The sequence below is a fragment of the Oculina patagonica genome, chromosome 7 (genome assembly GCF_052425735.1).
Source record: "Oculina patagonica isolate OP01 chromosome 7, crgOcupat, whole genome shotgun sequence".
NCBI lineage: Eukaryota > Metazoa > Cnidaria > Anthozoa > Scleractinia > Oculinidae > Oculina > Oculina patagonica.
Window position 1 is genome coordinate 12,872,058 of NC_135764.1, and position 15,417 is coordinate 12,887,474.

The 15,417-nt window shown below is 40.1% G+C and overlaps 2 protein-coding genes across 2 annotated transcripts; one reads left to right on the forward strand and one right to left on the reverse strand.

The window, feature by feature from the left end:
- Positions 1-836: 836 nt before the first annotated feature.
- On the forward strand, positions 837-4,794 carry LOC144661291 (uncharacterized). The gene is made up of 3 exons (XM_078521998.1): positions 837-1,168; positions 3,233-3,301; positions 3,904-4,794. Exons 1-3 carry the CDS (start codon positions 956-958, stop codon positions 3,949-3,951), a joined length of 330 nt encoding a protein of 109 aa, XP_078378124.1. The 5' UTR covers positions 837-955; the 3' UTR covers positions 3,952-4,794.
- Positions 4,795-11,184: 6,390 nt separating this feature from the next.
- Positions 11,185-13,535, reverse strand: LOC144661247 (uncharacterized). The gene has a single exon (XM_078521945.1). It carries the CDS (start codon positions 13,470-13,472, stop codon positions 11,769-11,771), a length of 1,704 nt encoding a protein of 567 aa, XP_078378071.1. The 5' UTR covers positions 13,473-13,535; the 3' UTR covers positions 11,185-11,768.
- Positions 13,536-15,417: the final 1,882 nt, after the last annotated feature.

Sequence of the window (15,417 nt, forward strand, 5' to 3'; positions counted from 1 at the left end):
ATGTGAGCTCATATACCAAATTTATGTTGACCACAAATATGGTAGCCGATACGCGTTAACCCTAGCCCTAACCCTTAGCTTATGTAACTTATGATTATCTTTCCAATGGCGATGAGATTTAATTTTCTGGCTCGCATGCATGGCTCACCCACTGGGCTTTATGTTTCGTTTGAACGTTAGGCTAATTAGCACTCGGATTATAAACCTGGTTTTTGTTTGTTTCTTGGTTTGCTTGTATTTTCTAAGCCAGCCCGGCCACCGTTCTTTATTTCTTTTTCTTTTTTACTTAGATATGCTAAACTTGACAAAGGCGTATTCGGTCAGTAACATGCACCCTTAAGCTTTAGAATTACAAAGCGGCTTGTTTAACAGACTGGAAAATATAAACTTTAGATTAATAAACAAATTATGTTTATTTTCACCAACCACATCCCCCGTGAAGAACAAAACACAGCTAAGATAAAAAAAAAGAGTTTGCTAAGAATTTGATAAGTAACTTAAGAAATCGATGAAAACGCCTCGGTATTATTAAGAAACACGCCAAAAAAACTCCCCATAAAAGTATCAACTGCAAAAACTATACTTTCCACCAATACTGCTCAGCAACTGAATGTACAAACGTCAGATATATTATAAACTTCGTAGTGAACTGTGACTTTTGCATGACAAAAGCTCGTTTGTTTATGTTTCGATGTTTGTTATATTCATAAAATCGTAAAACAAACAATAAAAATTATTGCAAAATCCACTTGGGTGTAAGGTCGTTTACTTTTGTTCGCCAATGAGCAAACTGTTTATGTCGCCGTCGCGAGGTAACGCGCGCAAACAACATTCAAATCGCTGTTTCTTGGTGCTCGGAAACTCGAGGCGACAGTAGAGAAGTCAAAAGTCGTGAACGTATTTCTAAAAGAGCCCAAAGTATTTTCCAAGTTCTGAATCATACTCACTTAACAAAATGAGTGATTGGTCAAGTGGCCTTTGCGGCTGTTTTGAAAATGTTGGCATTTGCATCAAGGCTTACTTTTGCCCGTGCATAGTTGCAGGGCAAATCGGCGAGGCTCTCGGCGAAGGTTGCTGTTACCACGGGTTTTGCTCTCTGATGGGACCAATTGGGATCTACTGCGGGGCCCAGAACCGCGTAAAGCTCCGAGAAAAATACCAAATCCCGGTAAGTTAGTCACTTTTCTTTGCACTATTCCTACAGAATTTTATTGAAACTACCCCGGCTCGCTTGACCTTAGTTTACAATTTGCCATTTTTGGAGCGCAGAAAATATGAGATAATTATAACAAGCGCTCTTCTCTGGTACTTTTATAATTGCCAAGCATTATATAACATTATAATTCACGCGAGACCAGTCTTTCCCTTGTAAAAAGGTGTGAAATATTTAATTGCGGATTATTGTTATTTATAAAGAAGAGAAAAGCAACTGACGGTATATCGATTTAATTTTCCATTGCATCGAGCACACTTTTCTTAATATGTCATTTTTCAAGCATTATTTTTGCTTGTCCTGGTTCAAGACGAAAGTGGACGTCTAGTATTTAGTGAAAAGCAAAAATTGACCAAACGATCGTAAGCGTTGTGTGTAACGATCGATAGAAAGCTGGCTTTCTGGTGAAACGAATTTATATGAATTAATTAAGACGCCGCTTGAGTAAACAACGTTTTCCTTAAACAAACAAAAAATGTCACGATATCCATAGTCGTTTGTCTTTACGTTAAAAAAAATGCTAAATTGTCACCGAATCATGGCAAACTCTCAGTATTTATGACTCAGATACTCAAACAATAAAAACAAATATAACCGAAAAGAAAAAGAAAAAGGGTTAAAAAAGGCATGGATAGCTTGACAAGATTGAAACAGTATATAAAACATAATAGATTCAAGAAACGCCACCTGCTGGTATGAATCATTCTTCCTTTAGTCACTGCCGCTTTGGACCTTTTTTTGTTGCTTTCTTCCTATTATTATTATTTTATTTTTTTCGTTTCTTTTTTTTTTTTTTTTTTTCATCTTAACCTCCTTTTTTCAACTCTCGAACGACACAAATTAAGACACAATGCAAGACGCGTTAATGAAGCTTCAGAGTTTTAGGTCACAGAGTAATTAAACAAGGAGCTTATGAAGAAAGCAATTTCAAATTCTAATCTGTTGAGAAAATTAATTAGTTTTCTTCGAGTTAGAACTGGCAGTGTTTTATCGCTTTGCCATGGAAACTAGATTCGACCCCTGACGAGCAAACAAATTTGACGATATGTTGGCGGCTACAGGATTTAGGTTACGCAAAAATTTACATTTGAGCGGAAACTTTAGGTTTAGCCCCGGCTTTTAATGTAAGGCACACTTTGCCAAAATTTTAAATTTTTTATATCAGATCACTTCAGTCGGAAAACTTCGCAAAAACGACCTCCTCTGGTTAGCGAACAAGAACGCTTTTTGTGCTGATAATTTTTAGCTTTTCTTTTGTTTTAAACTTCATTTAATCCAAACTCACTACGGGTTCAGTTGCAATTGGGGTACGAGTCCTTAAAACCCTGACATGACGATAGAGTTTGTTTTCACATATAGCTAGAACATTCTATTTCTCATATTTTTTGAGTCACTTTTGTTTCATCGCGTCACGGCTAACAACGCATCTTGGAAATTACACTGGACGAACTGAATCGAAATATCTTCGAATTGCTGACTAGACGGGCTGTTTAATAAAGCATTTTGTGATTTACGGCCTGGGTTGCTAGTAACTTGAAAGGACTACAAGCTTTGACTCAAACTTGAGTTAAACGCTCACAGAATGGACCACCTCCAGTAAACGAACACACATGAGTTTCACATTTTTGGTGGTCACTTATGGTGGGTTCGACTGTGTAGTCGGTGACTGTCTCGTCAAATGTATTTAACGAAGCACAAAATTACCTTTCAGTTACCCTCAATGTAAAAGCTCGCTGAAGTAGAAAAAGGATTAAAAAGTTTTATAAGGTTCCACCAAAACAGGAGAGCAAGTTTGCGTTACAGTCAACTCTCGCCTTGCGGACACCCCGCTACTGCAGACACTCCCTATTACGGACAAAGTCCAGATTCCCGGCAAAAGAGGTTTGACTGGAAATGACTCCCACTAATACGGACTCTCGCTATAACGGACACTAAACGACGCCCCGAGCGTGTCCGCTATAACGAGAATTGTAATTAGTAATACTACTTCAATCGGTTCGTGTTGTGATCTATCTGTAGGGATCGTTTGGTAAGGATTGTCTTGTTCACTGGTGCTGTCCTGTCTGTGCCTACGCTCAAGAAGCCAGGGTAAGTTTACAAGGCACTCTTGATCACATGTGATAACGTTTTGCCATACATGCAATACTTCAGTACAGCGTTTTTCCTTTTCTGTTGTTTTGTAGACGCGGGAAAACATAAGCGGAAACAGATACTGCGAAAAACGCCCCCGTATGAAGCGATGTTATCAAGCAGCCCCCCTTGAATTTTATGGTGTTACGTGTTACGGTGTTCACTGAGTTTATCGGATGCTGAGTTTATAACACTACAAGCTCGGGGAATAAATCACGTTTTTGTGAATATCAATTGGAAAAACGTAAAATTTCTTTGCTCGTGCTACTAATATGGCATCAGCTTGCGCTGGCGTAACAGGTTATTATTTCGAATTGAGTTTGTTGTTGGCAGTGTTGTTTCTGCTGCTACTGTTGTTGTTGTTGATGATGATGATGATGATGATGATGATGATGATGATGATGTTTCATTATTTTTTCTTTCTTATGATGGAACCACACAAAACCTGCTCATGAATTCAGTCCCCCCCCCCTCCCCCCCCCAATACGAATTGTTATAAATTTATAACGTTGCGTCAGGGTTTCTTTGTTTGCAATAAGCTATTCTCCTTTTTATATCAGGAACTTGCATCCCGTATGCCGGCTGGAAGCTCCATGGCACGATCCTAGCTGTGAAGTATTCAAGACCGAAGCTTTTTCCAGTTTTCAAAAGTTCTTCTGTTGAAAATATTTACTGGCTATGGAGTAATCAATTTTTCTTTTTTGTTCGAAAGCATTTTAAATATGCACTCTTTCTCTGTATGATACAACTTTGGTTTGAACGCAGCAATGTGCAATGAATTTTCCTTTTCTTTTAACCCTATTCAGACCGGGGGGGGGGGCTTTTGAGGCCCGCGGTGACTTTGAACTCTTATAACTTTTTTAAAATTAAACCAAACGCTGCCAAACTTTCTGACTTTTCCTGAAATTTATCTGGCAATAATTTGGTAGGGTTGCATGATGTGTCAGAAACTTGACATCGCCATGGCAACGGCATTTTGACAGGCATGTTTTCCCAAATTTGTAATTTTGCGTGTTTCTGTTAATAAAAATTAACCTTAAAGAAATTATTTTTACATTTTTACGGTTTTTAAGCACATTTTTATTGATTTTGAGTACTTTGCAGTAATTTTGGGTGGTTTTCTGGCATTTAAAAAAAAATTGAAATCCAAGATGGCGGATCCAAGATGGCGGCTGTTTTGACACCATGATGTAATTGTCACGTGATGTGACGTCATCATCCCACGTGACGTATACCAAAAGAAAGATATTCGGACATACAAGACATCCTATAAGTTTCATTGTGGTTGCTTAATTATTCTGGAAGTTACATAGGGGGGGGGGGGCTTCCGAAGCCCCCCCCCCCCGGTCTGAGAAGGTCAAAGAAAGCCCGGTCTGAATAGGGTTAATTCTTCTTTTTTTTAATTTACAATTTAATGGTAGTTGAAATAAACAGAAAGCGTTTTTTGTCAACGAGTTTTTAATGTATATTCGAAAAAACTATAGGATAATCCGGTCGTATGCGGCATCATGCTAACAACTTCAACGAAAAAGCGGTTGTTATAAAAGCCAACACGATCGGCGACGAATTTTCCGTCGTAACGCCGGAATCTTGAAAGCGGAGTAGTCCCTGGGAGTGAGGTTGTATGAAAGCCTGACCTGCCGGTGACCCATTTCACATTCCACAGTGCTAGTTCTTAGAAATCAGGACTCTTTTACCGAGAATTGGCATCAAGGAATCCTAGTGGAAAAAGCTGACTGAATGCCATTCGATTTGGTCTTAAAAAAGTCTTTATTTGCTTCAGTAATTGGATTAAAGTAGGCAATATTATCATGAAATTTTAATTTGCACTGCAGTAAAAATTTTAAATGCATGCGATTACGTAAATTTCTAGACAATTGAAGACATTTTAAAGCTTGAGTAAAAAAGGCTTTACAATCAGCACTCGTGACATTTGAAAAGTATTTCAAATTGCACCCGCTCAAGGCTCGTGCAGTTTTTAAGGGAATATTTAAATATTACTCGTAGCGTAGTGTAAACCCTTTATTGCACTCGCATTCGTGCGATTTCCAATTCTTACTGACCTCTGTGTTAGTGGGCTCCTGTTAGTACTATTGTCACTTTCGACCCGGAGCCCGAAAAATTTGTTTATGAAGCCTGGTGTCCCATTATTTTACCGGTGGAGCCCTAGTATTATTTTGCCCCGAAAACTGAAACCACCCATGTGGGACCCTAGGCCTGTTAGATTATTTTGGTATGTACTCCTAATTGTTCGAGGGTCTCTCCCCACCTCCTCCCTCGCAGCGAGAGAGGGGCAGAAAGACGAAAGACTTTGAGGACGAGGTTGGTGTGTACTGGCTCTATTTAGGTCTCCACGCAAAGCATCTCGATCCAAATAACCTCTTCGAAGGAGACACCAATCAGGTGCGATATCTCGGCTGTATGTTCTGGTAGCGACTCCCACCGATGGAACAGTCACAATTACATTGGCACATTTAAAGAACCGTACTTGCGACCTACTAAACAAGAGGAGGCAATGGAATTATTTGTAAAAAAAAATCTTTAAACTAAAACTTTATTCTCTCTCTTGACACTAACTTGGTGACCTGGTAACTTCCCCTTGGCCTTATACGTACACTATAAAAATTCTAAAGGCTGGTTCTCATATGATCGCGCCGATCGTTTCTATCGCATCGATCGTTTTCAAATACTGAGTCGATCGTAGGCGATCGAAGCGATTGGAAGCGTTGAGGGGGTTCTCATATGATTGCCCCGATCGTCTAGTATATGCAAAGTACCCGGTCAGAGCCTTGGTCCGAAACAATTATTTTGGCGCCAAACTCAACATAATGAAACGAGTTACAAAGAACCTCGTGCGTGCGTTCAAATAAAATATAATATTGTATTCATGAAAGGTAAAAATGCATGTACGGTTAATCAAACGAGATAATAATAATTCATGGTGTTTTCTTTGTTTCCGCATATGAATATTCGATTTTATTTCGAGATGCACGTTTGTTTTTTCGGAACTCCGATATCGCTTATGGAGTCTTCGATGCAAGAGCAAACCTCGTAGCCTCCTATCTTTTCGTTATTGCCGTTTTACGGCGAAGGAGGGATAGGGAGGCCAAACGGAAACGTAGTTCTGGGTGACATTAATATTGATGCACCATGGGACAGTTTGGATCGCTTCGATCGTCTCCCGCTGTGAAAGTAGTTCTCATATAATCGTTCGCGATTGCCGCCGTCTGCGACCGACCGCCCGGATAGAACACGGGCGATCGAAGCGATCGTGATCACCCCGATCGTCGCAGACGTTAGCGATCGTCTCTGTAATGTTCTCATAATTATAATCGCCCCGATCGCAAGCAAACTTTTTGAAGCGACAGAAGCGATAGAAACGATCGGGCGATCATATGAGAACGCCTTAATATTGCATCATTGAAATGTACTTGAAAAAAGTCGGCGTACGTGATAATTCCGTTCCATTGTAGAATGTTACGTTATTTACAATTTAACATGACAACATGTTCGTGCTAGTCAATGGTAGCAGCTGAATTTTGGACAAATAGTTCATGCAGGTAACTGACGTTTTACAACAGCTAATGACGGTTGAAAATGTCATCTGGATATCGTTATGAAGTTAATATCAAACGACAACCATGAAATTCCCACAACGATTACTGCGAGCCACGGAAATGGATAAGCGACGCTCAAATACTGTAACTCGGCGAATAATTTCTGCATTTTCGTGATCAATTCTGCTTTCAGACGAATTATAATTATCTCCGTAGTCCGTCTATCAAGACGCACTACGCTGATAGTTTCCATGTAAAGGAATCCAAGAGAGTCTTGGATTCCGGATTCCGCACCCTGGATTCCGGATTCCGGCGATTGGATTCCGGATTCCATGCCTGTGGATTCCGGATTCCAAAAGGTGCGAGATGTCGGATTCCACACCTTTAAATTTGTTTTTAATTGCTACGTCAACAGCAGATTACGTCATTTTTATAGCACATTCTGCTGTTAAGATGTAATGTCGTCTATTTTCTTTTTTTTAGTATACTAAATTTAAACATATGTAAAAACCGTAAACATATAAGGGCCTGTTCATTTTTTATGGGGTAAGAGGGGCTGGTGGGATTTGATAGACAGTCACTGTTATAATATAATGGACCCCAACAACAAATGGTCAACTGAAATTGAAAAATATCAAGCTTTATGACAAAGAATGTATCAGTTGTTCAGTCATGATAATAGACAAACTACATCTCCCCAAATAGCTCACATTGCCTGGACTAAATAAACAATCTGTTTATTGTAGATGCCGTTTGTTGGTATGGGCTGAATGCATTTGAAACCAATAAGCTGAACTGGGTTGAGTTAATAACAAAGAAGGGGGGGGGGTCCGGGGGCATGCTCCCACGGGAATTTTTGAATTTTCAGATCCTCAGAAATGTTATTTTGGGCATTCTGGCAAGATTTTTAATTATTTTCAGTGACCCCCTTACAGACCATAATTGTTTGTCTCCCCCCCCCCTTTGAAGCCCTATTTTTTCATGACCCCCCTAAAATCCCACTAGCCCCCTACCTCATAAAAAATGAACGGTCCCTAAAGCGAGAAAATAATTTAATTAAATAAGCTTATACGTACAATATTCATTACTTCGAAATTACGCACGTATTTCTATACAACAAAGAACAACTGAACTTAACATTTAAATAGTTCCATGCAAAAAGCTTTATCACAGTTCTATACGCTAACTTAGTTCGCAGTCCCGCGCACCAAGAATTTAAGTGGAGAAGCGTGAGGCAGCTAGGGGGTCCTATCCGGGGGCATGCTCCACCCGGAAAATTTGGATTTTAATTTCTTTCAGATACCGGAAAATGCATTTAAAATTAAAAGAAAATAAACGTTTAGCGCTTGAAATATTGCTGTAAAAATATTGCTTAAAACGACAAAATGTTGCAATAAAGAAAGGCTTGTGATAAAACCTCTATCTGACCCTTCAAACAGAACTTTAAACCTCACATCAAGACACGAACGTCTCTCATCATGTTGTAGTACCGGTAACTAAGATGATACCAGACCTAACAAACAGAGAAAAGACAATAGCCCTTATGCATGTTTACGTCAGACTGGCTAGTTTAACCACCAAGCCTCGCTTTCGAAGTGCAAACTTGCAAATTTTATCGTGAACGAATTCCCAAAGCAGCAAAGATAAAAGGAATATCCACGTGAAAACTGCATGAAGGTGGCGAAAGGTTGCGAATAATTTGCGTAAACGAAGCTTGGTGGTGAATTTGGAGCATATGGCATCATCACGCATACGGACTATTGCACTCTCATTGTTACAATAATGGAAAAAAAAATAGTAATTGTACTTTTAGCATCTAAATTCGATAATGTCTCAAACATGATACAATTTTAGAAATATATAAATATAATTTTTGTCACGGTAAAAAAGTGGTAGGGGGTTCATCACCCCAGCCTCTCTATCTTCCCTGTGCGTTTCCTGTAATTGTACGAGGGAGACAAATAACGAAGAGTACACCGGGAGTACGTTTTATGGTCTTATATCGATAATAAGTGACCTCTCTTTCTCTCCCATATCTTTCTTCTTTCTTGAACTCCTAAGAGCGATAGTTATAAAGCGATAGTTTAAAATATCGCAAGGACTTCGATTTCGCGGATCAACAAGTAGCTGTTGGCCCCAATTCGACTCGAATATTATGCTTGCATCCGACACATGAATTCAAATGCACTCTAAAAAAAGGTGACTCTAAATATACCTTTTTCCTTGGGCTTGAAGTATTTTGTGATGCTTCCCCATCTCGAATTCCGTACGTTGTTCAAACTCCTCAAACGACAAAGTATAAAGTGAATGAACCGTACTGAAGAACCAGCTCGAATTTCTCGATCGTCGAATCGAAAGGGCACCTGGGAGTCGTGTTACTTCCACAGGGGAACTTCCTGGACAAAAATTCTCAATGGTTTAATTTCGCCAGATTTCACCGTCAGGCAGCCTCACCTTTTAGCGCTTTAACTGTCACCGAATTTTCGGAAAATTTACAGGGATTTTTATACATCCACGAATCCGTGATAACAATTTGAGGAGTCAAGAATGGTCCCTCAAAATGTAGCAGTGCTCGCAATGCTCGCAAAATTTTAGTGGGTGCTCGTTTGCTCGTGCTCGCATATTTTTACAAGTGCTCGCATGCGCGGTTTTTAGTGGAGGTAGGTTTTTGAAAAATGCTCGTTGCTCGCAAGGCTTATTTTTGTCAATGCTCGTGCTCGCAAAGAAAAACACTGTGCTCGCATGCTCGCAAATGCTTGCAAAGACCATTTGATACCCCTAATTTGTTTACAAGCTGTGTTTCAAGAATGGTGAGCCCCGCATGGGACCGAAAAAGATAAACACCTCCTGCGAGCATTGTTGACAGTTAAGAGACATTGCGTTACACTTGTCAGTAAATTTCAATTTATAAAGGTAAAAACCCAGCATGATAAAATGGTAATCTTTAACAAAATAAAGCATGCGCCCTACCAGGAGGATCAAAGACCACTACATCGCCGTGGTTGATTTGAATTTAGTGACCAAATATCAAACATTTTACGTTAGCTTTCTGGTTAGCTTCGTAACTTTAGTAGTGCTCTGATGGTAGATTCCGGATACCATAGCAGGTTGGATTTCGGATTCCACAGGAGGCTGGATTCCAGATTCCAAAGCCCTGGATTCCGGATTCCAAGAGCCAAAATATGTTGGATTCCGGATTCCGGATTCCCTTATAGTGCAACTGAATGGATGATACGTCTATTTGCCCTGTCCCAGACGCATGATTCGTTTCTAGTTAAAACAAACAAACATAGAAAAATTATAAAAGGAATAAATAACTACCGCAATGATTCGATTTTGCACCCGGGGCGCTTATTTACTTTTGGCACCTCAAGGGAGGGCGCTTATTCGAGACAGGGCGCTTATTCGGGACAGGGTGCTTATTTAATTTTTTGAGAAATAACCAAATGTTCAAAACAAAATTTTAATAAATATTAAAATAACTAACAAAAACAGAAACTGTCACAGTATTGTTGAAATTTCAGTTCTTTTTTTAAAAAAATGGTCATTTTAGCAGTAAACATATACATGTACGGTACAGTGAATGTTTATGAGTTTATCTAGTCGACGTTCGAATCATTACGTTATACACAGGCGCGTAGGAGGGGGGTTTGAGGGGTTCGAACGAACCCCCTTTGGAGGTCAATAATAGAGGACTGAAAACACAAACTGTTGATTTTCAGCTTTTAGCAAATAGTGGGGGAATGGAAAACAAACTTTGAGTGTTGCAGCTTTTAAAGAAAACGCTAAAAGTATCGGGAAAGTATTAAATTGTTAGGAGAATGGGCTCTCCTCACTGGCTCTCATGCATATCAAGTATGATATGCCTGTCGATCTGGACGAAATTGTCAATCTATTTCAAGGCCTCCAAACGAGGATGATGCAATTGTCAAGTTTGCTTTACGAATAGTCCTGTAGTGAATTAGTAAATAAGTGGCCTCAATATATCCTAGTGACCTAGTATTAAATGTAGTCAAAATAATCCCGTCGTTCAAAAACATTTCCTAAACGGGCGTTCGAGATGTGATACAATGTAAATGGAGTATCAATAGACAAAAGGAGGGGAATGCAATTTCGGGGGACCCAGGTGATACGTGCATATTGACGCTTTGACGCTGCTTTTAGTACATTGACGGTAGAGCCGGGGGGTGGATAGCCTCCCACGCAGTCGTTCTTAGGGGCGATCGATTCGTGTTGATCGCCCCTAAGAAGGACTGCGTGGGAGGCTAGGGGGTGGATAGATGACTTTGCAGCACACGTCAAGCTTTTGTTAAACGTTTAGTGTACTAAGCCGGTATGTAAGTATGAATGTATCAAGTTAACAAAATGCCGGAAATATTGTTGTTATGACTAAAAATACCTATTTTGAACTCCATCGAGTTTCAAATATTGACGTGCACAATGCTGAAAATAGCATTTCCGGGCCTCTAGATTTCAAATGATTCTGGGGGACATGCCCCCAGACCCCCCTAGTGGCTCGCGCCTTCGGCGCTCGTATTTAATAACCCCCAAATAAATATTCCTGTCAATACGAACACCCTTCCAAAAACCTCAGCTACGCGCCTGATACACATAAAAAATTCGGACGGCGAAACGTTTGTGCCACAAAAATCAAGGCGCGTAAGAAGTTTGCGTTGGACTCTGACCTTCTTTGTTCATCAATTTGAGCCTTGTGTCCTGAAGAATCCTCCGCACAAACGACGTTCAGCGTTGCATGGCGAATCAACATTCTTAATTCCACTGAAGAATCGGATTTAACTTCAATTGTTTTTAGCAATTACATCGGCCTGATATTGAGAGTTTCAAAAAAGACAATTAGTTTGCAAAATTCATAAAATTTGTATTTTGGATTTGCCATTGTGATCAGTGCAAGCGACAACAATGCGGCCATTGGACACTATAATCCCATGAATCTCTTTCGCGTAGTGTTTAATACTGCCTACAAAGTCGCCTCTTTCGGTGTAAAATAACACGTTTTTATCATCAGCGACGAGGACATGTTCTTTAAATCGGCTGAACGCAATCACAGAACATTTGCAAGATGTTTCCAGTTGAAACATGAAAAGATAGTCACCATTTTCACTGAACACTAAGACAAGGGTGCCACCGTCGTCAAGAACCATAACACGGCCATCATTAGCAGCAGTGATATCCAGTGCATTACTCAGAACGTCTTTTCCAAAACTGCGAACAAACTGTCCATCAGAAGTGAACACATCAACCAGACCACGCCTCAACACCAGCACTTTGTTGTTGTCGCTAACTGCCAATGATCTGAAGGCGCCTTCTCTCAAAGGAAAATGGAAGCGTAGGTTACCAGTCTTTGTAAAACAGAACAGCCAAACACGATCCATTTTACCTTCAAATTCCTCTAACTCAAACAGATCCGATATCGGTTGTTTTAATTGTAAATCCATAAGTACATAGATGTTATCATTCTTATCTGTGGCTATATAATAAACACAATGATGTCGTACAATGATTTCGGAAGGAGTATCAAGAGAATTCACATATCCACATGCGCTATCGAACACCATTACGCCCTTCAGCCGGTCTGCAACAATGAATTGTCCTTCTGTGTTTGTAGCGATACCCACCGGAGCCACTAACTTTTCCCACTTTTCCCCCTCTTGACCAAAAGACCATGGAAGTGGTAACCAGTAGCAATCCATGCCCTGTTTTCGCAGACTTTCCGCCACTCTGAGGTCACGTAATACATCAACTTGATCTTTTCCGTGAATAACACAAGGCCAATTTAAGAGCCGCTTGTCGTCGTAACAGCAGACCGTTTGCGTGACATCGTAAATGACGCGATTTAAGCGATACACAATAAAGATAATTTCGCTTCGTTCAGACTTACTAAACCGGGCCCAGAAACCGCTCTTGAACTCGACAGCAAAACTACTCTTTACAGCAGGCATGGAATGAAGCTCTTTAAGGCACAATCTGCATGCTGTTAGAGCGTCCTCGGGAAAATCTACCTTCTCAAGCAGTGTCGCCGCAACACGAATAACCATTGCCTGAATGCGATCAGACGTGCTCAGAGCTTCATTGTTAAAGGCTTCTGTTGCTTTTAAACGGGCTACCTTGAACTCTTCTTTTGCATGCGATAGCGCCCTTTTATCAGCATCATCCAGGTCAGAGAGTTTCAAGTGTTTCAAACCCTCCGCCAAAGAAATCGATTCACTCGCGGCAGCAGTAGTTGATAATCGTAAGCCGTCCACAAAATTCTTCCTTTCCAGTCCCATTGTAGCGTGTGCTGAAACTAAGCCCTCTTTGCCTCTTTCTGTCTTGTCGAGGAGCTCAAAAAGGTAGCCGACCCCTTGCCTGAAGTAGCTCATACTTGTAGAAAGATCTTTCCTTGCCAACCCGTCCAATTTAGATTTGATGTCGTCTATTTCACGCACGATCAAGTCTCGAATTCTCTGGTCTGTTACATCGCCCTCTTTCAACTTCTCCGCTGCCTTATCTCTGCCTTTATTCACAAGCAAGCCAATAGTGGCATTTAACACGGCTGCTACAATCGAAGACATGATTGCTAAATTAAGAGCAACTTAATAATCTACGTTGCACGTACAAACAGTCTTTGTGGCTTTTGTCGTATTATTTTAATAATAGCAAAACATTTTAAAAATGCTAAGATTTCAGAGATTTCAGTTCAGGTCACTGCGCTTTAAAGTGGTACTATGATCAAAATTTTACCTTCCCTTTTCTCTTCGGTTTTTGAAAGTACTTACATTAAATAGTAACCTTGCCAAATTTTAAGTTCAAATTCGAATTGGAAGACCATTTATTTCACGCGTAAACTTCGGCTTTGGCTTGCCGCCATTACTAGATTCAAAAATGTCCGAGGACCAAATAGAGATCTGGAACTAGTTGGGGCGAGAGCATGCTGACGTCATATGCGCATCAACAAAATCACTTCGAAGGCTGGAGTGACCGATCTGGAAAAACATTGGTTTTCTTTTTAATCTGTAGTGATGTAGAAGCCGTATCTACTGTGCAAATGTTTTTTAAACATACTTCAGGGCATCTCCAGGTCACTTTTGCACAACATAGTGGCAGAAATTTCTCCCTGCAACCTTTGTGAGGTTAACTTCTTCAACTATCCGCAAGGGAAGTGAATAGAATAAAACGCTTCGAATTATCTACAGTGAGTTTACTGTATTCGCTCCTTTTTAGAAGCAAAACATTGGGTGAGTGGCGTAATTTACTTCTGTTGCTCAAGCTCTCGTGTTCTAGAACAGTCATTTTTAAATTTATTGTAAATACTTCATGTCAAAAAGGTAATTTTTGGGCAAATCGGAGTGTATGTTCCTGAATTATATCCTCTATTGTACAAATAAACTTAAATAAATTCGCACGAGTCGGTACATTATGTGAAAGTACATACAGAGGATGCAAAGCTTAGCAATATCTTTTTACTGATTATGTACTGAAAATGTTTCCATTGTAGTCCTCTGTATACACTGTAGTCTTAATAAACTCACCAGCACGTCTTCAGTGTTGGTCACTTGTTTATTTCTGCCATGCAATATAAAACACTACAGTAGGACTGTACTTCATTGTGCACTTATAGTATTCATAAACATTTTTTGAGAAGTAATCTCAGGATAGAACAGTTTTAGCCTGTCTCAGAGACATACATGCTATCCGGATATACTCAGTATATCTTTATTATATTTAAGTACAACAGGGGCCATGAGCTATAATTATGACCTGTGCCAATCACTCATGCTGTGTGCAACAGAGCACCGTTGAAATCCTAGCTACTCTTTATTTTAAGTTTTTTTTTTTTTTTTTTTTTTGGCATGCTCTTTTTGTTCATAAGTTGAGAATGTAGTAGCCAACAATAAATCATGTGAATGTGCCAGAGAACCCCTGAGCTGCTGATCCATCATAATTTCTAACACAAGTACAGTCAAATCTGTACCATAAATAAAAATGTTGTATTGATTGAGGTGAGGTGGCCTAAGTGTAAGTTGTCGGACTCCGGATCAAGCGGTTCAGGTGTGGACTCTTACTGGTGTCATTGTGCTGTGTTCTTGGGCAAGACTACTCTCATGGTGCCTCCTCTCCAAGTGTAGAATGGGAACTGGCAAATTGATGGTGTGACGAGGGCATGCAAGTCTAGTTGCTTGGTGGGCAACTAGACTTGCATGCAGACCTTGCCTTTTTGTAACAAGGGGGCAATTTTGAGGTCACACAGAACCCTTGCAACCATTATATATGTATTTATTTATAGAGTACACACGGACTGCGAAGCCGACAACAAATACAGTCAAACCTGTACCATAAATAAAAATGTTGCATAGCAATGGGGTAGTTGTTTTGATTTAGGTGCGGTGACCTAATGGTCAGTGCGCAAGACTCTGAATCAAGCAGTTCAGGTGTGAGCCCAGACCAGTGTCATTACATGTATGTGGGGGGAGTGGGGAGGTTAAACCTGTGATGCAATTGTACTTCCATCTCATCCAG

Excerpts from the sequence above, each read along its gene's own strand:
- LOC144661291 (XM_078521998.1), top strand. The coding sequence starts at position 956 with ATGAGTGATTGGTCAAGTGGCCTTTGCGGCTGTTTTGAAAATGTTGGC. Across the intron at positions 1,169-3,232 it reads GAGAAAAATACCAAATCCCG|GGATCGTTTGGTAAGGATTG; the intron begins GTAAGTTAGTCA and ends ATCTATCTGTAG. Across the intron at positions 3,302-3,903 it reads CCTACGCTCAAGAAGCCAGG|GAACTTGCATCCCGTATGCC; the intron begins GTAAGTTTACAA and ends TTTTTATATCAG.
- LOC144661247 (XM_078521945.1), bottom strand. The coding sequence starts at position 13,472 with ATGTCTTCGATTGTAGCAGCCGTGTTAAATGCCACTATTGGCTTGCTT.